At 39.6% G+C, this 27873-nt stretch overlaps 1 protein-coding gene across 1 annotated transcript in view; it reads left to right on the plus strand.

The window, feature by feature from the left end:
* Positions 1-27873, plus strand: part of CACNA1C (calcium voltage-gated channel subunit alpha1 C) — a 446904-nt gene that overhangs the window by 240831 nt on the left and 178200 nt on the right. The window contains exons 4-5 of the mRNA XM_086755747.1: positions 500-639; positions 8581-8720. Of these exons, the coding sequence (XP_086611873.1) occupies positions 500-639; positions 8581-8720 (280 nt within the window). The remainder of the gene's footprint in view (positions 1-499; positions 640-8580; positions 8721-27873) is intronic.

The raw sequence follows: 27873 nt of genomic DNA on the forward strand, positions 1-27873 counted from the left end.
ATCAATATTCAGCCTACCTTTTCCCCAGAAACAGAAAAGGGAATCCCAAAGAAAGCACAGTTTGACACATGCGTCAGTCTCAGGTGGGCCCCCTCCTTATTTCTCCCCGTCTCTCTCCAGAGCATTGTATCCAGCAATGTTTCCTCTCTAGAGGGGGGAAAAGGACTGAATGCAGTTCATTCTGATGGCTGACAATATTTGGCAATGTAATTCCTCGAGAACTGGGTGCTAGAATATACCTATTGTCCCTTTCCTCCTCTCCTTTGCACAGGCCTGTGCAGTGGACAATCCCTTCCAAGGCAAGGGCAGCAAATTTCAGAGCCTAATCAAAATTTACTGCCGCTGTCCTGTCAGACAAGCCATGCATGGTAGATGCACCCAAGTGGCGAGTCAGTGAGTTGGAGGCTGCATGGGTGGATTGTGACAGAAGAAAACATCTTTATCCATGGTTTGTCACTCATGCTAACCATTATCTCTCTTGTTCTCTTGTCTTCTCCAGGAACGAGTGGAATATCTCTTTCTCATAATTTTTACAGTGGAAGCATTTTTAAAAGTAATAGCATATGGACTTCTCTTTCACCCCAACGCTTACCTCCGCAATGGCTGGAATTTACTAGATTTTATAATTGTGGTAGTAGGGTGAGTACGAACATTTTGTCTTTGAACACACTGCACACACAGGGACACTGGGAAACTTTGGGACCATGAGGGTGGGTGACTGCTTGGTACATTACTTACGGGTGATGTTAGAAGTTGCTGTCCATCATATTTCTCCTACCACCACCATTTGTCCCTCTTGTGTTAGCCGTCCTACAGATTCCATGTGTTTTACCCAGTATTACTGTGTAATCTAAGAATACAGTTAACTTACTGATCTTCTGCAGGTACAACTTGATTAATGCTTGGTTCATTCACTATGTAGCAATGATTTACCTTGAGATAAATATTAAGAATTGACACTCAACTGATGCACGCTTTCTGTCTGGTATCCCTTGCTACTTAGCCTTTTCCAAGGCTTTTAATGGTTTGCAAGACATGGAAGTTAAACTACTTTTTGGGAACAGGGATCGAAAGAGGAAGCAGTGCAAAGCTATTGGACAAAGCCTGAATATGCTTAACTGGAAGAAAATCCCTTTGTAAATCTGTATGAATATTTTAAAAGAACATCTCAGTGGGATCCTTTAATTAAGATTAGAGAATGATGACAAATAAATTCTGCCATCTTGTGAACTTTTACTGATTTTTCTCATTCTCAAAGATGGATGAAAAATTTAAATTCCATATTTTTGTACTTACAAACAAAAATAAGTTCTTCAGTTCAATTGCATACTTTGCTGGTGATTTCAACATTTTTGATTTTGACCTTTTTAATGTTTTAACCTTTTCAAAGACTAATTTTACTATTGTGGATCAAATTACCACTTTGAGCTGCAACCTTTCTAATCCTGTTATTCCTCTCTGTATTTTTCAAGCTTGGCATTTAATTTATTTGAATAAAAGCAAAATAAAACACCTTCTGTTTTTTCTACCTGAGGGTAAGAGATAAGCAAGGGGTTTGAATTGTGATTGTTGAAGGGAAGAGGTGAAGGATAAACTACTCCTGAAGATAGAGAACAAGTATTTCTTCACTTGAGTAATTTGTCCCGTCCTCCCACCACTCCATTGTTAAAGAGTTTCATCGCCCACAAAAACTTGCAGTCTTTTCACCTCTTTACCAAGGAAATCTTGCATCAGCTCCCAGGGAAAACGTCAAAAGGGACTCTCTCAGTCATCAGCACCCTCATAATTTCTGCCCCCAAACAAAGTCCATCTAGCTTCTTGACCATTTTTGTGGTGGCCCCAAAAAATTGCATCAGCATACTGTGTGCTACCCAGTCCCTCTGCTTTCCATCATCATGGTGAAAAGTGAGTGGAAGGAGAATTCCCAGTGAGGGGAGAGGGAGGACAGGCTGGAGCCTGTTCTTCATCCCAACATCTCTTTGCCTCCACACAAGCATAACACTTCTGCTTATGGCAGTGCCTAATTGTCTATTTCCTTCATTCCTACCCACAGCCGGAGGATCCCATAGCAAATTATTAAGCGGAAATTGGCAAATGCCCAAACACTCCCCTGGCATTGATGTTCAATTCTGTAGCTGGTTCACTTTGAATGCCCTCAGATATCTCATAGTTAGGGTTGGAAGGGACCTTTAAAGGTCATCTAGTCCAATCCCCCTGCAAGGAGCAGGGACATCTCCAACCAGATCAGGTTGCTCAGAGTCTCCCTGGAGCTTTCTCTTCTCCAGGCTGAACAGCCTCAGTTCTCTCTGCCTATCCTATTAGGAGAGGTGCTCCAGCCCTCTGATCACCTTCATGGCCCTCCTCTGGACTCTCTCCAACAGGTCCATTTCTTTCCTGCTTAGGAAGACATCTCATCTGCTTAGGAGTTGCTTCTTAAGTTGAAGATAGATTGGAGAACAAAAGTCCTGTGAATGTGATTATTTCCTTTTCGTTTTTATGAGAAAGAGACTTTTTAAAGAAAGGACATATTACCGTTTCTTCTTCCATTGGGATGTGAAGGAGCAGGGCTTCAGAAATCACAGAGCAGCATTATATCTAGTTTAGGTGCAGTCTTTTTCAATTTTCCTACTAGGACAGTTAATCAGCAAGATGATATTCAGACTGAAATTAATTCCCTTGCCACTGAAAGAAGCTGCAGCTCTCAGCTCTTCTATCTGCTCTTGCCTCCAGCAGCTCTCAGTCACTAGATGGGGAACAAAAAAATGTAATTGGGGAGGGATTACATGAGTATAATAAATATGGCCAGCACCCCAAGGTCTCTGTTAATAGTAACAATCTCAAGTGACAGATTCCACTTCAAGGCCAGATGGGTTCCTTTGATGTTTATCTGTTTAAACTCACTTGTACAGTACCACAGCCCAGGCTGGTGCACTGCTTTTTCTCTCCACAACCCCTCTGCATATCTATATGGTGATACCATCTGTTCCTGCTCTACCTATCTTCTTTTCCTAGGGGCTGTCTGAAACCCCTCGATGACATTATGTTTAAGTTTCAGCATGACTGAATATTTTGTCAGGGAGGAAGTCCCATGGAAAAGTTTTTAAAATAGATTTTAAAGAGAGAGAGAGAGAGAAGGAAGAATGCAGGTACTGGTCCTTACGGTGCCTTTTTCTGTCTATTGATGGAGCTATTGGAGGAAGCTGAGTAATGTGGACACAGTTATAGCTCTAGGAAGAGGGATTTATTTGGTATGTGGGGCAAAGGATGGTGTGGGACTCATACTGGAAGCATCAAGTCCCAAAACAACTCTGGTAATTGCCATTTGCGCTTGTTCTGCCTTAGGAATCATCTTCATTTTCAATGATGATTGTCCTTGCTACAAAAAAATAGAAAGACTAGGTGGGAAGTATTTCTTCAAGTGCTGTTGGAAGTTAAAGGAGTGAAAAAAAGACAGGTTTTGAATGCTTTGTCTCTAAATCCACGTAGTATACACTAGTTACCACATATATCTTGAAGAGATAATACAGCACAACTGGCTTCCTTTATGTTAAAAGATACAAGTTGATAGAGGAAAATTAACATGTGTAGGAGCAAGCATAAATTCTAGAGGGAAGTCTCAGTTTTTATAAATTTTTTTAGTAAAAATGTACCTCCCTTCTTTCACCTGCCTTCTGAAGACAGATCCCCTGGTATCCAAAAGAATCTTAGAGTCAGTGGTTCTAACAAGGCCACAGGAATATGCAGCAGCAGCAGAGGGCTGAACACAAATGCTACATTTCTTGGAGAAACGACGCACTTTAGAACTGTAAGCCTGTAACAGCTCATCGTTCTTCCACTGTGGGAGATCTTGCTTATTCATCAGCTAAGTCTTTTAGAGCTTTATTCTAGCTTATCTTTAAATAGCCTATGACCCCGCAAAAGCAGCGACCATTAAATGCTGTTTTGAAGAAAAATGTCTGTGTGTGGGTATCACTCAGAGGCTCTGTGGATAAGAACATTATTAGTTAAGAGTAGAGATCACACCCCTAAGCTGCCTAATGAGGCACAACCCACAAACACTATCGATTAGTCAAATTGTTTCCTGCCTCCTTCAGTTTTACTGTTCCTCTTTTGGAAAACATTAAAACTTTCAGATATAACTGTGATGTCCTTTAGTATTAGGCTGTTGGAGAAAATTTCTTGAGAGAAGACTAACTTGACAATATTGTGCTAGAAGTATATCTGTCTTTCCTGGCAATGCTGTGGTTTGTCTGCCAAGCACAGCCATTCTCCAAGGACCCATAGCTTCTGCCAGAAAAAAAAAAAAAAAGATGTCATAATTTGAAAGGCAGTCTTAGTTGGGAAGGTAAGTGGTGAAGGTGTTTGGAAAGGATCCGAAATTCAGAGCAGACTGGAAAATGTGGTCACAGTGTATATCTTTCTGAAGACCTGTGGCAAGTTTCTAAAGGGCAGATCCCAACACTTTCACAGTCACAAATCACAATTGGACCGTAAAACATTGTGAAAAAAAATCATTGTACTTTACTATTTCTTTATACCTATGAGGATTCTTTCACCTGTGTTTTTCTGCTGATTTTTGTCCTTAGGAATACCAAGCCCTCTGTTTTCTCTTTATATTCTGGAGACCCTTCACAGGTTCTTTTTTTATGCTATAAAAATCAGTATGCTCTCCCTGCAGAGAAAGCGATGAGAGCTGTAGAGCAGGTTAGAGCCTTGTCATGCCATTGTTGGGGTAATATAGCAAAATAAAAACCTTTTTGGTATTTCAGATGTCAAAAAGGAAACCGAGAAATATAAGAAAACCAGTGATGCTAGCTTCATACTTCACAAGTAAATATTAAAAAAAAAAGTAGAGTGTGTCCATACATGCATATATGTGATAGAAATTTATCTTCTGCTTTATAGTTCATGTGTATCAAATGAATTTAGTTTAAGTGTAGTCAAGTCATGAGTGAAATTCAGAAATTAAGATGCTGTTATTTGTGCTTCATCAGTGAAAACTACTATATCCAAATGAAAATAGGGCATGAATATAGGCTGGTGGAAAATAGCTAGCTGGAAAAAGTAAGATTGATTTCCATATTCTTCTTGTTTTTAAAATGTGGAGATTTTCAGTGGCCTCAAGAGATTACCCATCTTGTGTTTTTATGCCATTCAGACTTTGGTTTCTCTGTCAGCAGTGTTCTCTCACACCATGCTTGGAGTGTGCATTTCGGCTAACTCACCTACTGATAAGAGAAGGAAAGAACCACACCTCACTCCACCATACCTACTGTAATCTTCTTCCGGGGGTTTTCATCAAAGAGCAGATTTTCCCATGTAAATCCAGAGTAGAAGGATTTTGGCCTCCTGTTTTATATCAGTAGCTTAAAGTCTATTCATTTCTTTTAGGACTGGAAAACAATTAGCTGAAAAACTCAAAAGAGTCTATAGTGCTCATAGAAATTAAAATTTGTATATGGGTTGCAGGATTTTTTTTGTTATTATTAATAGAGGATAATGGAAGGGACCATCAGAAACCTTATCTTTCTTCTACCTCTTCCGAACGGGATTCTCCCCCCACCCCCCTTCCTCTGGGTCAGAATGGGTTACAGCCAAAAAAGCATGTGGCAGTTGTAGCCTCTGAGTCATAGACGTCTGCCCATGCCCTAACTCAGGAGGTGATAGAGACAATGAAGTAGGATTGGCAAGATGTACTATAAATTTGAAGAGGGGAGTAGAGATCCAGTAGGCCAGATTTGGCACAGTCTAGATTCTAATACAAAACAGAGAGAGAGTGAAATAAATGAGAGAAATATAAAGTTGTATTGCGTTAGTAAAAAACAGGATTAGTACAGAGGGAGATATTAAGCATGGAGTAAATGCATTAAAGCAGGATTAGCAGGAGTAATGCAATTCAAGTTTAAATGTAGGCTTTTAAATGAGGAGCAGCAGGAATTACTGCAAATTATTCCTGAAGTACAGTAGGCAGATGACTGTGGGTAGCTCAAGATGGCACGTTTAGTATGTCAATGCTGAAGCACGCATACAGGGTCAGCTGGCCTGCAGTGAAGCTGCATTAATCTAGGAAGGCTGGTTTAGGAGTGACCTGTCCTGCTGGTTGTGTTTCTTCTCCTCTTGAATTTATTTAGGACATGTATAGCTTTTCTTAGGGTGCAGAATTCTAGAGCAGGCCGTGGTTTGCTCATTGCGTGAGTGGCACGAGAAAAGCCCTTGGTACCAGCTGCCAGGAGCTGCTGTTTGGTAAACAATGGGGCCAATGATGATGGAGACCAGGAGGATGGACCCTCAGTTTTGCACAATTGCTGACTCAGAGTTCCTAGAGATTTCTTGTCTTCAGCACTGCAAGAGAGCTGAAAAACAGTGCAAGAAACCTTTTGCAGTGAATTCTTTTTCCTCCAGAGGATCCCAGGAGACTGGGACTGTTGTATAGGTATGTCACTCATCATCTAGTATGGGAATTCTGTTGACAAGGAAGATAGAAACATTTGAATAAGAAATAGAGCACATTTCTAGAGCTTAATCACTAGCTTACTAGTAATACATTAGGCCAAATTTGACCTACAGTGTTTCTATTATGAAGACCAGCAGAAAATTGCAACTGTATAATTTGTGTACACAGCTCAAGAAATACATACATTCCAATAATTCATGTTCTTTGCATCAGCCCTTGTTTATCTCTCTTTGTGGTATCTATAGTCAATGCAATATTTCTCTTAGGCTCTGTTTTTGTCTTCTTTGCATCCTGCTTCTCAGTCTGCAACACCTACGAACTCAGCATCCAACCTCCCCACACACAGTTTTTCCCACGCTTGTTACCTAGTTCTTAAATCTTTCTGCCGTGCTTGAAGTTGAGGCTTTGAATAGATCCAGTTAGGAGTTCCTCAGTCACAGCTGACAAGTTTTATAAGACTCTTTATATGAAATTTAAAAAAAAAACAACAAAAAAAAAACCTGCTTAAGAAACTAATTTCTCATTTGTGCTCCCCTAATCAATGTTTTTGTGTGGATTTAGTGCTGGGGAAACGTGTTGGCTTAGATGTTTCAGTAAATGCATTCTCCTTTTTCTGTCCAGGGCAAGCTCCCTATGTTTGTGGCCCTATCAGTAAGTTTTAACTGCAGACTGCGGGGACTGGAGCTCCTTGTAAAGCAATCAGGCAACTCATTCTCTGCTTGATATGCAGTTCGGGGGATCTCTGTGGAATACGCCAGTCAGGGCGTATAGATGAGTTCCTGACCGAGGCACTGCAGACTGCGAAGTCTGAGAGAGAAATCGGTCAGTTCTGAATCCAGGCCACTCTAGTTAGGCTGTTTCTGGCATCCCAGGCAGCTTCTTTAAAGTTGCCTCTGGTACCTCCATGGGCCATAGGGTCTCTGCCACTCGCAGGAAAGCTTTTTCTACGGAGTGCCAAACATCCTTTTAGACTGGAACAGCTTTTAACCTCTACTGAATTTGGCTGGGTTCAAGCTGATGACTTTAAGGCTGAAAGCAATGTCGTTGGCAAATTCATGAGGAATCCATCCTCCCCCAAAGGTACTAATGTCTTACCAGAAAAATGGAAGCTGCTTCCTGAAAGCTAATTTATTAAATCAAGTTCTTATTAACACATAGGGTGAGCCTTCAGCTCTTTCACAGAAAAACATTGTCTTTTCTGTCTTGCTCTGACTTTCCAAATGTGTTCTGATTGAGACATCTTCTCCTCAAAGCAGCTACTCCTACTAGCCAAGATAAAACATTAAGACTGGTAGAATAAAACATTCTAATAATAAGACTCCTACAGTTTTGTGCTTTCCCTAGCCAATGCATCGGGGGATTTACAAATGGATACACAAGCACATAATCTGAGCATACTCCCTTATCTAAAAATTTGCACCTTGAAGTGTCCCCAAGTTTTACACCAAGTTCTACCTGCAAGTGACCATGGTGAATCTTAATTCCTTGTAAAATGAGTGACAGACAATTAATAATTGGATTAAGTATGGATGATGATTTTTTTCTCCAGGGTGGACTGTTGGATAATAAAGATAGCAAAATATTGGCAGCAGAAATGGCAAAACCTGAAATTTGTGCTTTCTTGCCTTTCCACTCAGCTCTCACTGAGTGTGTCCAGACTGTCTGGTAAGGACAGCCTGGAGACTGCCTTCAAAATCTGACCCATGTGATCTGCTGTTGGTGACCCTTTAAATTCAGCACGAGACGTTGCCAGAATGGCCATTTTGAAGCACCTGGCTCGCCCCAGCGCGCAGGGCAGGGAGCACACCTCCACGTGCCACCAGGCAGGCTGGTCGCTGGGGCAGTCTATAGCTGGCTGCAAGGAGACATTTGGCTGAAGGAGGAGCATGTCATGTTTATGTCTGCTCCAGAAACAAGCGTTTTGCAAATGGTATAGACTCACCGTTAGGCTATTGCATATGGGAAGAGTCTGTCTCTCCTCCACCATATGTGAATGTCGAGTGAGATACGTGACACTCTTCACAGGGCTGTGAGATAGTTTGGGTATATGATGATGATGATCTCTGTTCCTGTTTAGCCCAAGCCTTGCTGTCTGCCTACAGATTGTTTCCTCTTTCTTTTTGCAGGCTTTTTAGTGCAATTTTAGAACAAGCAACCAAAGCAGATGGGGGGAATTCAATAGGAGGAAAAGGTGCCGGATTCGATGTTAAAGCTCTGCGGGCTTTCCGAGTATTACGTCCGTTACGGCTGGTGTCTGGAGTTCCTAGTAAGTAACACCATTGTTTTTCTTTTATGTGTGTCTGTGGTGTGGCATGGGCAGGAGTAATTTCTGTAACAATTTTGAAGATGGAGCGTGACGCAGATTATTTTTGGTGTGGAGGAGAGACCTTTTTTCAACTTAATATAGATTCATTATAAACGTGGTATTAATCAAAGGAGGACCAAACCAGAGGAGAAGGGGAATGGAAGTTTCATGGTATGTCAAGCTGATCATGCAACCTTTGTAAACAATGAAAGTGGGTGATCCAAGATTTTTATTGTTTCCAGCAAAAGATCCTTTAAATAACTGTGAAGTCACAGTGCATTGTTGGTATTATAAATACTTGAGCTTGATGGAAATGCTCTTTGGTCATTTGCATTTATTTTGGAGGGAGAGGAGCTTTTTCATTAAAATAGCCTTTTCTTCTTTGCACGTGGTGTTCTGATCAAGAGCGCTGGGAACAATTTAAAGCCAACAGGACATAGGGTAATGACACAGTCACGTTCTCTGTTAGTCTTATTTGCTTAAATTATTTGTAATGCCTCTGAGAAAGTCCTCAAGCAGCTTTGGATAGCTGTAATATCCATTTTCTTATTTACAATAAAGGTATGAGTAACTGGACGTCTGGTAATTCTGTTGTGGAGATGGAATATGGACATCACAGTGTGGGAGGATTGTATTATTTGACTTGAGAGTTTGCTACAGATGGGACCTATTGGCCTTTTGGAGAGAGGGTTAGTTGAAAACTGTCATTGCTTTCCATGTTTATAGCAATGAGAGATATAGTTAGCAGGAAAGGAGTTAATCTTCTCCATAATAGCTGTGGAGAGAGCTTTGTTTATTTTATTTGGGGAACTTGCTAGTTTGGTATCTTAAAGTACTTCTAACCTTAGTCATTCAAAAACCTTGGGTCAAGTTACCATAAACTCTGTGAGATAGCTTAAAAATAATGATTTATTTGTTAGGGGGAAAAAAGTGTGAGGTTCTTTTTCTTTGGCTTGTTTTCTGACCCACTAGATCATATTAGAGCCACGTTGACAGGCTTTTCTCCACAACCGTAAAGGGTAGAAACTTTTTAAATTAAAGATGAGAATCTTTGTGGGAGGAGCTGTGAAGCACTGATAAAAGCAAGAAATACTGAGACACTACTATTTGGTGTCACAAAAAAGCATGCTTGGTAACCTGTCTGCAAAGCCTCAGCTTGTGCCCAACTTTGGGGTTACTTCGGGCATCAGTGAGTGAGTAGAAAATATTGAAAAGTCTGTCTGTTAGGCAATTCAGGACCTTCCCCTCTGATTCATGCCACCTCTATTTGGGATTACTGCAGTGGTTCACTCATACAGACAGTTATCTACCATGCAATACCTCATTCCACGCAGAACTCAGCTCTGCTTTTGGCCAGAGTTGTGTCATGAAGCATATTCTGTCTGTGGTCTGCACTGGCACCCACTTAATTCCTGGCTCTAAATTAAGATTTTGTTGTTCTTTCCTAGTCCTTTTCTGATCTAAGTCTTTCGACACTTTCTAGTTGCTTGCCCGTTGTGTGATATGGGGAAGGTACTTGAATGTAAACATCTATGAACTGGAGCGTTCTTGGTGAGGTGCTGCTTAAGCTGGGACACATTCTGAGAGTTGTTCTGACATAGCCCTCAGCACAAGAAAGACATGGATCTGTTGGAGAGGATCCAGAGGAGGGCCACAAAAACGATCAGAGGGCTGGGGCACGTCTCCTATAGTTTTGGTTGGGGCTGGTGTGGCTTTTAGAAAGCCTGCTGAGATCTATAGCTAGCACAGCCTCAATCTTCACTGTGCATTTTTGAATTGTACAAATGCCTGTTGATTAGCCTAGATGGATGTTATCACATCCATATGTATTAGAGCGTAACTTTTCTCATGAGGCCTTTTAGATAAGATTGCCTAAGCCAACCATGAATAGTATGTTACAGGATTACATTATTACATAATAAATTAGTGCAGAGGTTTAGAAGTCAAATCTCTGGGTCTCATTTAAGTTCTGTCCCTGAGACATTATAAACAGCAGTGGGTGAGTTACCAAAATTGCATTTGCTGTGTTTTGCCATCCATAAAAAAACGCCTTTTGCTTCCTTTCCCTTCCAAAATGTAGTAGACTTTTCCACTGTGAGGAGATGACCTACACAGATTTGTCCTAAAATTACGTGAATGTAACATGCGCTGCAGATTCTTCTCACTTAGCAGACTCTGTAAGCGTATGGAAGCAGCATCTCATTAGTAAGAGGGGATCTTCTGGGTCGTGGACAACTGCCTTCTCCATGGAAAGCCCAACATCTGCTGCTTGGCTTGAGGTCCAGATCTGGCTACCACTGTTCGGGTAAAAAAAGAAAAAAGTGTAAAACAAAATGATTGTTATAAACCAAATTTATGAAGCACGTGATGAATTTTTGCATGCAAATCTTAAACTCCTCAGGATTGTGGTTGGGAAATAGATTGAGGTGGAAAGATTGGCTTGCAGCAGGAATAATTTTTTCTTGGTCAAAAGGAATTATGTGGATTTTTTTTTTTGTCTCTAGCTCAATCCTTGTGAAATAATCCAATTTAAGAGGGACATCTTTTGTATTCAGATTTGAGCATTTAAAGATCTGTTTCAGAATATTAAGAGTTTCCATGTAAGTATGATCAGAAGTAGGGGAAAAACACATGAATTGCCCTCTAAAGTCTAGTCGGGGGGGAGTTGTCTGCATTTTGAAGATGGAGAGACTGAAGTGAAAGTTCAAGGTTTAACACTTTCAGAAGTGGCTTCTAATTCTATACATCTCATATAGGCTACCAGTGCTAGACACCTGGGTGAACGTGAGTATCTGAAAGCTTCAGATAGATGGATAGAAGAAATCAGTCCCAGAGCTGCGAATCCCTTTTCTCTTAAGTCCCATACATGCTTAATTCCTGGGACTTGGCTGCCTCTTGCCGAAAAATGTCTCGACTGTGTAGTGAAGAATTCGGGGACTGTTCAGTGCTGGAAGTGATTCATCCACAAGCAAAGTTGGTTCACCCACAGGCAGACAAGCAAAGATACGTTTGATAGTCTTTGGTAGGACTGAAGTGTCCCAGCCCTCAACTTACTTCAATGCATCCTAAAACCAAAAGAGTTTGAGGTCATGAATTCAACAAAGCCTGAAGACTACATCTGGATGACTGTCATGAGCACATAAATATTTCATATTTAAAAGAACAGATTATGTTTTTATTCTTTGAGGTTATATGGACGCTCAGAAGACAACTTGTTGTAAGGAAGGAGATTGACATTTTGTTTAAAAGATGAGATGGGTATTTTTTACCCATGTCACAAAAACAGTTGTAGCATCGTGGGAGAAGCCCTAAAAGGCACTGATTTTAATGTCTGTGTGTTCACCTTACACCTTCAAAAATTTATGTTAAGTATTTATACATTTCCAAGCAGTGCAATAAGCATTGATCAGAGTTTGTTTGTTTGGTTGGGTTTTGTTTTGTTTTGTTTTTTTTAAAAGATAGTTTGAGTTCCTTTCTTGAAAACTTTTTTTTGGAGTAAGAAGTACAGTTTTTGTTGTGACTGTGTGAGGTGCATGGCAGAGCAGTGGGTTAGATACTTCCCACGGCTCTCATCCTAGTGCTGACAGTTGCTTTATGACCAAAACAAAATTTAAAAGGGATAATTAAGCAAACTCTTATTATTATTATTATTTCTAACTTTTTAAAAAGCCATACTGCTTCTGGAAAAATTATCCATTCCCAGTCTGTTTAGCCTGGCATTAACTTGTAAATTAACGGTGAATATTTTCAAAAGCATGTGGATGATTTAGGTTAGTGGTAAGTCACTTTTAAAAATTAGACATAAGCACTTTATATCATTGATAAACAGACCAGACTTCACAGTGTGACTATTCAGTTACTGTCATACTAACATAATTCTTGTAGTGCATTCTTTATTTCAGTTGCTGAAATAAATTTACTGCTGGTGTACCAAAGCAGTCTCCTTGTAAAAAAAAAAATTAAAAAAAACAAACAAAAAAAAAAAACCCCAAAAAACCAAAAAAAAAAACCCCAAAACAAAAAAAAAACCAACTTCATATGTGGACTAGAGCACCCATCTTAATGTGGCATTAAGATCAATATATTGGTTTGAGAAAGGAGAGAGAAGGAAAACAATTCCCTTGATGGACATAAGTAGGCAAGTGCAAAATCAACATGTATACCAAACCAAAATCACTTTAGTTGTCTTGGAAACTGTTACCCAGTATTTCCTTTGGCAGGAGTGAAGCATTGCAAAGCTTTTTAGGGGCAGAATCAAGTCAGCCCTTTTCTGTCAGGCATTTTCTGTTGATTACTCTTCTATCTCCATTTTACATTATTAAATATTTTAAAATTTTTTTAAACATTTTGTGCTTGAGGAGAGCTAATAGAAGCATCCAGTTCAGAAAAGAAGCATGATCCAATTAAAAAAGAAAATACCTCCTGACTATTAGAAAAGGCAATCAGTTATTCCCACGCATGCTAAGTCACGTCCATTTAGTTTATTAAATTCCATTTCTATCACTTCTACTCGTGCTGCTCAATTATACCATCCCATACATTCTGTAGGTAGGTCTCTAGCACTGGTACTTACATGGTCTACTGGAGATACAACAATCACATAACTGGGAAACAGAGGGTATGAGCAAAAGAACCAAAGTCAGACCCTCCTCATGACTGTGCAATGTCTTTCTGTCAGTGAAGTAACAGCGTGCAACTGCCTGAGTATATTTTTTAATTAAAATGAAATAAGACCAGAATTTTAATGCATGAGTGCCGAGAGGTGACTACCTTTACATGTATTTAAATAACTAACTAGAGCAACTAGTTTTTCAGAATGATGCTACTATTGAAATCTGTGATTGCTCTGAGTTGTTGTGAAAATTGGGCTCCTTCAGACAAGGTGAACAAAAAATTTAGGTGCTTTTAGATTTCGATCTGTCTCATTTCAATTAGTCTTCATTTGCTAGGAAATGCTCTTCTCTATTAAAATTTGCAATGCTTTCTCAGTCCCAGCAATGTTCTCTACCTCATATTCATTGCAGTGTTTTCTCATTACCACAGTCATCTTCCATCCTAATCCAAAACTCTGGCATTAATCAGATTGTTTCTTTGAACTTTGTAGTATTTAGGATAGTATCCCATCTTTACTTGCAATATCCTGATAGATCTGAGCCATTTAGGAGTGTGTATATGATGCTGTATTCAGCACGTAAAGTAATGAAGATGAGAAGTAAAAAAGCCCCTGAGGGCTCTGTGGGAAGAGTAATTCATGACGAAAGTTTTGCTCATTTGGGAGATGCTGGATTGGCAAAGTCTGGGTTTGTTGTTAACTTGCTCTATTGTTGCAGGTAGGTGAAGCAAGGAAAACCCAGGGGTGATTGGATTGGATTTCTTTCCATCTAGATTTTGTCTGTGTGGAACACCACCTAAGTACACTGTGCATACTAAATTACAATCAGTTTTGGGGAGAAGTAAGAGAAAAAGGCTTACAAATGCTTACAAGATGTTTAGGCTATAGTCTACATTTTCCAGTGAAGATTGTTCTTAACTCTAAGACTGGCAATATTTCTTTTTTTTTCTTCCCCTTTTTAAGGAATATCATCTAATGTAACAATTTCAAATCACAGGGGAATTCTGTCTGATCTCATAATTCAGAGATAACCCCCACTGAAAGAGAAATATGAAGGGGCTTTTATGGCAAAATATAGAGTAACTATCAGAGTTTAGGACAGTAGGGACATGTCAAACTTCCCATGGAAATCCTCCTAATGTAAAACTAAGCAAATCCTCTATCTCATGTTTAATTCCAGGACTCTGAATTTGCTCCTGAATTATTTATTAAAAAAAAATGGAGTTTTGATGCTTCTTGCCTATTAGAAGGCCTTTTAGTGCTGTGAGCTAGAAACTGGTACTATACTGAAGACTTACTCTTCAGCTACACCTGATTTGGAGGTAGTGTACCTGAACAGGAGGGGTTAGACATAACATTTTTTCTTTTGTATAATCTTTGTAAGGCTGAATTTGTCTAGAAGCTAAATTGAACTCAAGTGTAATGGAGCGGAGAAGGCGGTAAATAAGTATCAAACACCATGCAGAGAGCCCAATTCCTGCTGCAGGCACACTGCTCCTGAAACCTTACATTCTGCCTGTCATGTATAAAGCAGGGAGAATGGAATGGTGATTAACTACCCTCAGATGCCCTCTCACAGGGGAAATTCAGTATTGTCATTTGTAGCATTATGTCAACTTGGGTGTGCCAAACCATTTTACTGGAGAGTGAGGACGGGACCTAGAGCAACTCTACGTGTTGTTAGTTCTTTCTGTATCTCAGTGTGCAGCAGTGACATTCACCTTATTCTATCCCTGGCACCTAATGGTCTGGCCTGTGATTGCACTCCTGCTTGGGCTTGTGATGCCCTTCCCAGCCACTGAGACAAGGCAGCTCGATCTATTGCAATGATTCCATTTTGCAGTCATTGAAATAAACACACTCAATGCAGTTATTTGGCTTGCATTTGGGATTTTTTTTTTTTTAGTGCACAATCAAAATTTTCAACTGTAATTTATCATTGTTTTCTGCACAGTCCAAGAAAATTAACGCCACTTTATATAGTTGAGGAAGTAATGTAATTGAGGTAATCAACACAGATAATTCAAGAAATCCGAAATGGCATCTCTTTTGAGAATCATGGATTTCTGGAATATGGCAAAGCAATGTGAGCCATTGCCTGTTTCTGTGTATTGAATAGCACATATTAAGTCTTAAGTTTAAAGCAAATAGAAACTGGCAGTCAGGAAGACAACTTTTTTTTTCAAAATGTGTATGCTTCTGGCAAAGTATGGTTGACAGTCCTCTGTTTTGCCACATGGTTGGCATTTATACCCTGTCACTGGTGGAGCTAGGGACCTGAATTTACCCTCCTGATGCATGTGAGGTTATGGTATGAACAGCATACTGGTGGAGAATCCTGGCTTACCTTCAAAGTGAGGAGACAGGAGAAGTGGCCTGATCAAAACTTCTGAAGTGTGAAAGGTTTGTGTGTAGGTACAAAAGAGTAGAGTAAGCTGGAGGAGACAACATACTTGACAGTTTACTGCCACCAAACCTATGTGATAACGGTCATTGACAACAGGGAATTGCTGCAAATATATCTAGGCAAAATCTGACTTCCAGATCTTAATTCTGCCTTAAACTTGTTGTTACATTTAATAATATCAACTTTTGCCAAGTCCAGTTCCTTTCTTTTCTCTTGGGCTCTAAAAGCTGTAGGAAATGTTATCTCAAGCAGATTTCTTACGTTCTCCTTCGTTCTTGAACAAGACTTCTCAACCATCTGTACCATCTCTCCAGCACATACAGCACCGTGTGAGGACAAGTTGCACCACCTTTCTCATGTCATTGCCTAGCTGTTTTTACTCTCAAGTGGCCAATTTGTTTTGCTTTCATTACAACTGGGAAGGGAGTAGAGAAAAAAAAGAGAGAACAGTCTGAACCAAATGTCCTCATTAAGCTTATTTATTCATAGTTAACTTAAAACTGCACATGCTTGCAAGTCCTTTATTTACTTAGGTCACTGTTACTCAAGGGAGTAATTTGATTCCGGTGTAGCATCTCCCATAGGTCAAGATCATTCCTGTGAGTAGGGCTTTCACAATCAGGACCTAAAGCATGTTTCCTTGAGTGGTAGAACCTGCAGAATGATGTAATTTATGGCAGAAGAGGTTAACTTGGTGTAGCAAAAAGGAGGTTGTCTTAGTAAAGAAGATTACTCATAGAGGGACAGACTTCTTGTTGCAATAAAGATTTTTCTCATATTTAAGGAACGCCAATAAAAACAGGGAAATATTTATTATTTGATCTTCACTATGTAGCTCTTTTAAAAATAGCACTAACTACGAATATACCAAATAATTGTGTCAGCCTTTATCCTACCAATTACTGTGCATGCTGGCATGATTATCCAACATGCCTTCACAACAGAATAAAACAAAGAGTCCCAATACCATAATGTGGGGCCACAGAGTGTAGGCAGTCCCTTCCAAATGAAGAAAATAAAGCCCACACTGATATCAAAGAGTAGACGTGGAGATAGTAAAAAAAAATCCTAGCTTACCTTAGTGAAAGGTTTTTCAGAAGTGCTCTGGATGGATCAGACTTTATAGCACCCTTATTTCATTCTGTGTAATGCCCAGAGTTCTCATACAGAATGGGCGTAGGGCACAGCTCAGAGAGCGAGCCCATGCCATCAGGATGCTTGTCCGAGAGCATCTGAAAAATCTAAGAATGCCATCTGCTGTCTCCTAAGAACAGTTTGCGTTGTGGTTTAGATACGCTTTTGTCTAGACCATAAAGGAGCAGAAGTGCGCATACAGATTTGTAGCTAACTGGTATCAGCAGGAGTATGCTGGGTTCCCAGTTGCTCACTTGTAATTGCTGGCTGTTGCTGTCTCCATGATGAGCGAGGGAAGATATTGCTGTTCCAGATCAAAATAGTAAGGGTGTGATCTACTCTATTTTCTTCTTACATTGTCTCCCAGATGACATCTCTACTGCATCTGATGTTATCCCAAACTTATATCAAATGTTATTTCATACTTTGATTCCAATTGGCTAAATTTTGTGTTGCTTATTAATTTAAGATCTTGTAAGGAACTATTTGAATTCCTTTGTTCACTTTCACTAAAGTGAATGTACATCTATATCAATTTGTTACTGAACTTTTCAGACTTTTGAAGTTTTTAAGCTTTCTCATCCTCTCTTGAAGAGGTGACTAACACATGCTGGGTAGCATTTGTCTCAGAAGTGGGACACAAAAGAGTTCACAGAAGAGTGTTTTGGTCAGGACACAAGGTGGTACATGGATGCTCTGTGACTTTGGCATTATTTGAATTAATTCTGTTTGTCCTGACCTTCCAAAAGTATTTTTAGATGCCTGTGGTCATTGTTGCGATTTTCACAAAGCGTTATCAAGATATCAGCAAAGCACAGAGCAGCAGACCAGTCAGATAGTTCTCTCAACTAGTGAATACATTTTAAATCTTGTGTTTAGTCTCCAAATAAATAGTTTTTTTCAATGATTATCTGAATTTGTAATGATATTGCATCTCATACAAGTGCTATAGGAGGAAAAAACTAAACCACACTGAACTGAGAGGAGGCAAATCTGAGGAAATATATTTAAAAATTTCAGTGACTACATAAATTTATTTGAGACCTTCCCTCTTCTCTTTAATCTAGCTTCTCCAAAATCAGCTACTGCCCTTCTGAGTTGCATCTGTTTTATATTACTGTGCTAGTTGAGAACATGAGAATATTGGCCTAGTATGAAAAACTAATAAACTTTTCTGTCCTCAAGATGTTCACTGATCGGACAAATAATTTTTTGTTACAATCATGAGGGAAGTATTAACCAAAGGCAAACTACAGCCCACCTAACCTGCCCCATCTTTTAACATTTTATCTAAGTTTTCTTTCTGCCAGGGAAAAGGGAAGCAGATCAGACATCTTTCTTAATCTCCCTTTTTCCCAGAAGCAAATCCAATTCCCGTTTAACACATGTAACAATAACCTATCCCATATGTGTTTTGCCCTTTGCTGCAACTATTTTTTCTGAGTTGTCTGAATAGCTATGCCTTTTATTTTTTCAATTTTAGATTATCTTCTTTCGGTTTGCCCTACCACATCAATCACAATTCAGAAAACATCTGCTGGCCCTCTGCAAATATCTTCTTTTTTTTTTTTTTTTTTTCCCCCCAATTGCAGTAATGCTGAAGCTGCTCAACATTTTTACATCAGAAGCATTTTTGACATAAAGTAGCTCATGGAATAAAAGAAATAGAAGAAATTATTTAAAATCTATTTTTGTCGCTTTTTTCATAACTCTTACTAAACTTTGTTTTCTTTAGGGGTGGAAAGATCTATAGAAATTTGATTTCATTATCGGTTTACAAAACCTTTTCTCTAAATTTTCTTTGAGTCTCATCTTTCAATCAGATATCATTCCTGCAGAAGGCTCCCCTTTTTGAAGGCAGTACTACACAACTGTTGTGAGAACTAGGACATAGTAAATGCTATATGTCTCAGAAGTATAATCTGTTGGTTTGTCTTCTTTTATGTTACTGTTAAGCCATTAAACTAGCAGCCTGGCTTTCATGTCTCTCATGTTTTTTCTGCAGTAACTGCTGTTCCTTGTTGTTCAGGACATTTCTACAATTGACATTGTCTCATAGGTTGTTGCTGTGCATTGGTTTTTAATATATATTGGAAGTGACCAAAAGATGAAGTTCCTTTTAACGAGATTTGACATCTTGGTCAGAACTCAAATTACTATGTCGATGTATCCATGCACACAAGCTTTACAAAGGCCTGTTATAAATCAAACAGTTCTGTTGTTTAGTATAAGCAGCATCCAATGAAAGAATTTAGGGTTGAGTCTCACCCTTGCTCTCACAATATAGGTGAAAACTTAAACTCAAGCTTTAGCCCATCTTTTGCTTTTCACATTTCAGTGTTTGAGATTATTTCATTTGAAATCTTTACTTTGGGAGGGACCCAAATTCTACTCAGATTTTTATTTGTAGATTTCTTTATCTGTAAAGAATTTAATTTAGCTGTTCAGTTTGCAGCAGGAAAGCCTTATGATTCCCTCCTGACAGCTTGTTATATGTAAAAAGTAATTCAAAATAAATAAATGTTTAGTTCCAATGCATTTCAGCAATGCATACACAGTCTGTACAAAAATCATTTGAATTGTGCAAGTTGTAAAGAAAGTTACAAAGAAAGTAAATATCAATAAAGAACCATTCTTCTATCTGACAAATACATCATTGTGAAAACTACAACCATTAATTTTTCTGTCCAAACATACTGGAGCTACCTAGTGAGCTAAAGGAGGTTTTGTTTATTATATCAGAAGGCATTTTTTCCCCTAAAGCTGTTTTATTACTTGATGCCTGTAAGCAGAGTTTTAAGTCTAATCAGATTCATAAAAATCAACAGCAACAGTCTTACCAGCGCAGAAAAGAAAAAAAAGCTGGAGTCTTAGGTATTCTGAGATGGGACTGATTACCACTGAATAGATGAGTCCCTAAATCCAAAGTCTCTTCTTAAAAGTAAGAGGCGAAGTTGTTTGGGTTTGTCTGGCCATGTCTTTTCAAGGACTTTTGGCATTGTGCCATGCATTTTCGTTAACAGCATTTTTAGTCATTTAAAAAGAGAAAACAAAACCCATGCATGCATCAAGACAGTAACACAGCATGCATCACACATCATATGGTTTGCATAAATTCTTTCATTACCTGATCAGGTAACATTATATTTTTAGGTTCTGAAAATGCTCCTGAAAGCACCATATGACAGCAATTTTGAAAATGTCGTGCTGTGTTTCTCCAGAGCTTAGTCCTAACTATGCCCATTAAGCAGTAGCCAAATTTAAGAGATGGAGTGAGTTTTCTTCTTCAGGGGTTGTTGTGTATTATGCTGCACTTCTATGTAGATAGCCATCTGAAGAGAAAGTTTTAGGGTTTATTTTGTTGCACTTTTTCTATCATGAGAAAGTAAAACTTGGTGTAGTTCATGGTATGCAGTTATGATGAGTTTGGAGCATTTAATCCTCAAGAAAATCAGGTTTTGTCATCAATATATTTTTCTCCAAGTACTGTAAGACTGTAATATTATCATCCTGGATACACTTTTACATTCGCAAGATCCCTGTTAACAATTGTTACCTTGATAGCTTTTGCCTTTTCTAAACCTGTTCACAAATTATAAGTTAGAGCATCAAGAGAAGGAGCTCAGTCAACTAAAAGACTCTTTATTGTTTGTAAGACAGGATTATTTAGCAATGAACAGAAGAGGCTAATGTCCACTGATGTGGGGAACTGTGAGAATAAACAGTTAAAAATAATGCTGTTCATGACCCTGAGATTTTGGCAACTTTACAAAGGCATTTGTAACCGAACAGTCATTAGTCCTCCACTTAAATGCCAGTACACTCACAATTGAGACCCAAGTGCTTTCAGCCCATTTCTGTTACAAGGGTGCCTTAGCAGTTACAGGTGTCCATAGTGCCTTGTTTCAAAAGCTGCCTCCTTAGGACATAGTCATGTGTGCAGTCATTCCTCAGAGCTGTGTACAAACAGCATTTGGCATTCTGAAGCAAAAGTCTTGATCATCAGTACCTGAGTTCAGAGGTTACTTAACAGTTGGTTTGGGGGTGTGTTATGCGTGCTTGACCAGAATAACAGCAGTACCGCGTTTTGACACGTTCCTACACAAGTTTTCTAACTGAATCCAGTGGTACATGACTAGACCAAAATTTGCCCCTGTACTGGAGCTTGAAAGACTGTTCTCTGTCACAGCCGTGCTTGAGCAAGAAGAAATTTTTAAAAGTGCAAGTGTGATGGATCGTTTCACTGAGAACTGGTGTTGTCTCCTGGCCAGGCTGTCTTTGGTTTTGCACAGCTCTGCAGGCAGAGGGGCGAATAAAAGTTCTTCCTATTTGTGATCCTTCACAGTGATGAGGTATAGTAGAACCTTTGCATTGAGTTCAAGAATTATCTTCTCAGAGAGTCCATGATCATCCTGTCAGCAGGAAATGAAAGCTATTTCCTGGGAAAGGGTGACAGCTCATCCTTGCTGGCCTAGGAATTGATAGGGCTTCTGCGAGCCCTTTGCCTACCTTACTTTCAGCCCATCTTTAGGAATTCCTGTCTGGCAGTGAATACTTGATCTCATCCTCCCCGCCCCCGCCCCCCCCCCCGCCCCTCCCAGGATAAAACTACTATACAGGACACAGCCTCAAAGTTGACTTACTGAACTTCATTTGTGTTTCTGATCAAAATGATCTTTTTTTCTGTAACGTGCAATTTTCAGTAGGCAGTTAGTTGTTGCTTTTCTCTCCATGCTCCTTCTCTATATACAAGTAGCTGTATGGGAGGAACAGTTTTTGGGCGTTTTTTTGTTTGGTTTTTTTTTCCCCACATTGAAAGTCTCTAGATCTTGCCTGGACCTCATCCTCAGCTGAACTGGCTGGAGAATAAAGCTGAGCTTGTAGGAGCTACCTAATGTATTGAGACTGGAAAGATAAGCAAGATATTCTGATCAGTAAGCAACTTTACAGTAAAGTGAATGTTTACATATTTTGAACAAAACCTATTAAAAAATGTTAAAGCACCTTAGGGGAGGAGAGGGATGCTTCTATGAGTGGTAGTAGAGGTTTCTTGCAGCAGAGGAGCAAAAAGCCTAAGGCAGTGCGTGCATTTATCCAACCATCCTCCTCAGGCAGCCAAAAGCTGGGGCTGTGTGGCCACCATGCTGAGAGCAAGCTGTATTGTTTGGCTAAGGTCATTCTGACAAGCAGAGGATGCTGAAGATTATTTGTTTCCCAAGAGAAAAGGATCCAGAAGGAAGAGCTGGGGCTTGTTGTGGCTTTTGTTTTTGTTCCGCTGTTCCTTTCTTGCCTCAAAGGATGAGGCAAGGGTGGTACTGCAAGACTTGACAAATATAAAACTATTGTGTTCACATAGACACGCCCATTTGTATGAATCTCCTTTTGTGTATGAGCGTGTATTTCAGTTTGACAAGTCAATGAAAACATAGTTTGAAAATAGAGGAGTGAGAACACTAGGAGCAGATGCCAAAACTTTCTTTTTCTATTCATTCCAGCGCATGGTTTTGAATAGTATATTTGTATATGTTTAAATCGCGTTACCTACTCCAAAGTAGTCACTGTTCAGCTTGAAAAGTGTCTTTCCTAGTTTTTCTTCCTTTTTTACTTCAGCTAGTTTTCTATCCTGTGTTGTGTCTTTCTTTCCTATTCCAAGACCTTCTCTATTATTCTCAAAATAGAAATGACATCTGCAGCCCCAAGAATGCTGCACTACACCCACAGAATTTGCTTTATCTGGCAACCTGCCATTAATATTTTGAGACTCCAGCAAGATGGTAAAGGACTACCTCCCTGAATTGTTACTGTACAGCTGTCCTTAACTGAACTGTGCTATGTGAGTTTCCTTTGCAACACTGGTGAAGGAAGTCCTCAATGTTTTCCATCACAGATTATTGCAAATGTACTTATCGAAGATATCTTGACATGACTGTGGACCGTTTTGTGATAAAAATGTCTGTCGTTTTCCAGGCTTCCTTTAAAATTGGTATAAAACCTTTAATATTTATGAATATTTAATGTTTTTCAATTTTCTTAGCCAATGCCTATGTTTATTAAATGATAAAACATCCACTTTGGGGAATATTACTGGTTCTATTGTTTGTGCTTTGGAAATAGAGATAACTGTAGTGACAGTCCGTGAGTGTATCATCAGAAATAACTGTGATTTGTGGGTAGGCCTAGCTTGTGGCTGGGGATGGTGCATAAACTCTGCCACTTAAGAGTGATTCCCAGAAGTGATCTGACTCAGGCACTCTGCTGAGTCACAAATCCTCCCCTCCTTCCTCCTTGCTTGCAGAAAGCAGTAGTTTTCTTCTGAACTATATTAACAGAAAAAAAAAAATTACCTCTCATACCCTTGGTACTGGCTTAAGTATGAAAAACACTGTGTGTGTGTGTATGTATCGACAGGTGGGGGAGATACGGATGGAGGTGAAAGTTTTTTCCTTTCCCTTTTATTCTTGCTCATTCCCAGAATGCCATTTGTATGAGATTGTGCCTGCTCATACTTCTGGTTCAGGCAATGCCATGGTGTAGGCAAAACATAGCCTTGCAAAACCAAAGGAGCAGACTCAGGATACACTTTCTCTGAAGATCTAGACTACTAATGTGATTAGATCAGGAAACCACCCTGTCCAGCAAATCAAGTTTGATCTGGAATTGAAGACACGTGAAAATGTGAGATAGAGCTGTGCTTGGAAAGGTCCAAATGTTTTTTTCTGAGACCAGCCTACCATTAGTTTCCTTGGATATGTTCCACAGCGTAACAATGCCAAGTGCGTTTTAGCAGCTGGGGCCAGTGCATGCTTTTTTTTCGTGCCATCTTGCTGAGCGTTGGTTGAAATCCAAGAAAGCTTGTAAGTACACAATGGGGTATGTAGGTAATCCCATTGCTTTAGGTGCAGACACATGCTTAGAGATAAGGACATTCTTCCAAGAACTGCCTGAATTGATGAGACAGCAACTAGACCTTCTCATAATTGTCTTCCTGAGAGAAAAATATAGCATCATGTAATAGGTCTAAACCACCTGCAGCATCCCTAACAGTGTATGTCCTATAGCTTTGAGAAAGATCAATGTTGCTTGGTATAAGCTCTTTTCCTTCTCTCTTCCCCATTCCCTCTACTCCCCAGTTGTGCCCTAAACCTTTGGCTCAATGCAGTCCTCTAGAGGCTGAAAAGGGCTTGACCTGGTATAAAAAGCAATGTTGTTCCAATGTAATAAATATTTAAAAGACTTGATCACTGTAAATAAATGCTAAATTCTGTGAGCCCAGGGAATGGCATTAACATGTTTTGCTTACTGAAACATTTATGGAGTCAATGTCAGCCAACACAATGCAGCCAAGAGTTTTTCTTTTTTTTAAAGGTAAACTGAAGTGCTGTTAAAATAAGTACTAAGAGCTGTTTAAGTTCTTCAATTATTAACAGAAGAAAAGAACAGGCTGAAAAACTACAAACAATCCCTTTTGTGGCACTTTCCCTAACCTCTGTGCAGTTACCTCTTTGTCCAGTCTGGAGTGAGCTCAAGGCAGATGCTGTTCCTTCACAGATGTCTGTACAGGGTCTAGTGCATGGGGAGAGTTTCCACGAATGAATAAGGACATTTAGAATGCCAAATATTTGAAAATCATTTATTTTTATATTTACTTGGCAGGACATAAGTTCAGGACTCTGTGTTTATGGTTGGCCGACGGTGCCATTGCCAGTGGTGTAAAAAACATAGCTTTTCACTCTACTGTGGGAAGGCAGCTATTGGCATGACCTACTTGAAATCCAGAGGCCAGTTTTCAGTCTGATCAGGTCACCAGGTGTTCTGATTTAATCATGATTATAAGCTGCACAGCTCATTGCTAGGAGCACAAGCCTTACCTCTGCAAGGGAGAAAATGCCAAAGATGTGCAATGGTGTATTAGACAGAGCGTCAGGCAAGCGGGACGGCATTGCCTCTGTATTGCGAGCACCCAAGTTGGATGATATCTATGTGTCGCAGTGTGCAAAGATTAAGAGCATGCATGAGCTGGGACAAAGAAGTCATTTTTTGGTAACTTCAACTCTCTCTTCTTCCTCTGCACAGGGAAAGAGCATGTAAAACTGTGTGGAAGTTCTCACCATTGGTTGGAAAAAGCTTTATGTCCATATGTAATGGGATGATTTGCCTTGATTTACAGACACTGAACTTCACCTCTCAGATCTCAGAACGTAGATTTGATGTGTTTTGAAGCGTGTGGTTTTTTATTTAAAAAGTGTCTGTGTTTGTTCTACCTACCCATGGCTCTTCTTCAGTCCTTTAAATCCTTCTTTATCTGCTCTCACTATTCTCCCTCCTTGCTGCTACACCAACTTTTCTGATTGTCCAGGCCTGGTTCCTCTTGCAATTCCTCGCAACAGCTATTCATATTGCAAGCACCTGCCTGAACTGAGGCAGCAGCTACATTGCAGCAAGAAGCTTGACAGCAACGCAGGGGGCATGGTGACATGCATATATCCCTTGCCCTTCTACAACTAGCATTTGTTACATCTTCTGAGAGGACATTTGTGAAGTTGCTGCATAGTTAGCAGTTTTAAGCTTCTAGAAACTCTCTGAATACTTTAATAGTAATGTATATAAGCTTGATAATTAGTGGAATTATCTGGATTTTAAAAACAGACTGCCCTAACGGAGTACTGCACAGCACATGCATCAATTCATGCTAACAGTATTCAGTAGCTCGTCTCTTCTTCAAAGTTGGTTTATTATGCTCAGGAAGCTTTTTTCTAATTAAACTAGCTGAAGCTTGTGTAAATCTTCTGGTGGTACATGTTCCCTTTGACTGTCTAAACACCTTGTCGTCTCATGTTTATGGTGAAAGCCTTTGATTTCACAAGCACAGCTCTGTTAACACAAAGGGCACTGGATTGTGCAGATATTATCTCCTCTGGACATGTGTAGTACGCTGAAGCACTTACATGGTGTGGGTGATAATGAAACTACATTTAAAATGAGAGAGCTTTTTGTGCATGACTGTTCTCACTATCCTCTCAAGAGCAGTGGGTATATCCTATTATGAATATTAACTCAATTAATAATAATAATTAAGGGTAAATTACATAAGATCTGCATTAGAACTCTTGACTTTGTAATCTTGGCTACATTTTGGATCAACAAGGCTCAAAGAATCACTAAAAATAAAGGAGGCCTTTGTTTGCTTTTGTGTGGGTTTATTTGAAGCTGCAAATATTTCAATCTGCAAAGTTTGTAGGGTTTTTTTCAGGTTCATAGCCACCTGTAGTCTTTTAACTTTCTTGTCTTGGTGTACTTTGATTGGAAGAAGGTGGGGCATTGTTTTAGTTTTCTGGTGAATGTTACATTCTTGTCTGCTGAAAAATATTGGATTGATGTTAATGTGGACTGCGATTCATTTTTGTATATATTTAGAATTAGTAGACCGAATGAGGTGAACATCTAGGGGAAAAGGCTGAATGCCTCATGTAATTACGGCAATATTTTTTTGCCGGAGACATTGCTCATCCAGTGTAAGTACATCGAGGTAACTGAGTGAGCAAGAACATCCCACTCTTGTATCCTGTCAGTATTGTACTTCATGTAAGGATCTCTGTGAAAGCCAGAATGTTTCATCCTGAATGTCACTCCCTTTGGATAGTAGCATGAACCATTAACAGAAAACTGAACTGACTGCAGACACCTAAAAAATGTTCTGACTTAGAGGGATGCTAGTAGCTGGCTTTGTATTACTAGCAGGGAGTGAATGATCTTGCTGGCCTGGCAGCTGATGCCACCTTTGATTGCTTTTGCTGCATTCCATTGTGGCTAGGGAGCAAAGACAAAGTCTCAGCCTTAGCTGTGAATTAACAAGTGGATTGCCTACAAGTAAACGTGCTTGTCAAGAGATGTGTCATCCTTATTAGAAAGTATTTAAAATAGTAAAAAAAAAAAAAAGTAATAAAAATGAAAGTCTAAGATCTTAGGTGATAGATTTTAAAAGTTAATAGTTATCACAAACTCTCTTGGCAGATGTATAACAGACATTTACAACTCATGAATCACATTTTTCAAAACTCACAGCTAATATCAACTTCTCTGAGGAGATGACAGCATTTGCAGGAGACATTAATGGCTTCTGGCTCTCAGTCATTGTGAAATCATGAGCTCGTAATTGTTCTGATCTAACTGTTTGTAGACTATAGAGTTCTAGAGGTCTTTCACTGCTTCCAGCATTAATAACTTGCCAGTGACAGTGGTTACCATCACTGCCACCAGTGATAATAACTTTCAGACCTTTGTGAATACAAATCCTTGCTAAAGGTTTATGAGGCTGGCAGTGTTATTCTGGTTTTACAAATGAGGAGAAGGGGACAGAGAGGGGCCCGTGAATCTGCAGCTTGAATTAACTGCATCTGAAGGTACAGCTGCTTAGCACTTTAGCAAACTTGGCTACAAGTCACCTTCCCAGGGCCATTCTGGAAATGCGTGCCTTGCTCATGATGAGGGCTTATACCACTCTCACATCTTAATAATAGCTGTGTAATAATATTTTGTTCATACCTCTTTCTGGGGATCTGGACAACCTCTGTTATAGAGTGATCCCTAAATCTTGGGACAAACCCAACATTGCTGGTTCTGACTCTCCCTCTGTTCAGACTGAAGTAAGGTGAGGTGGATCTGAAGTGCAGGGAGATCCCAAGAGGGCCAGGAGTTCTCAGTCAGTATGGGTTTGGTGGTCCTGCAGCAGCTCAGGCTTTGCCTGAGACTGACTGGACCTCTGGAAGAACCCAGAATCAGAGTAGGGATGCAACTTCAGTTTACCATCTCTCTTCATGCTCTGGGGTGTAGCTCTGTGGTACCCTAGCATTTGCTTTCTTGTGTGTCTCACTGTTCTTCTTGTCCTGCCTCAGTTCTGGTTGTTCCTTGTTTTTTCCGTGCTTTAACTCTCCTCAGCACTGTCTGGGGATCAGCTTAGGTCT

The sequence above is a fragment of the Chlamydotis macqueenii genome, chromosome 1, assembly GCF_036417535.1.
Source record: "Chlamydotis macqueenii isolate bChlMac1 chromosome 1, bChlMac1.mat, whole genome shotgun sequence".
Taxonomy (NCBI): domain Eukaryota; kingdom Metazoa; phylum Chordata; class Aves; order Otidiformes; family Otididae; genus Chlamydotis; species Chlamydotis macqueenii.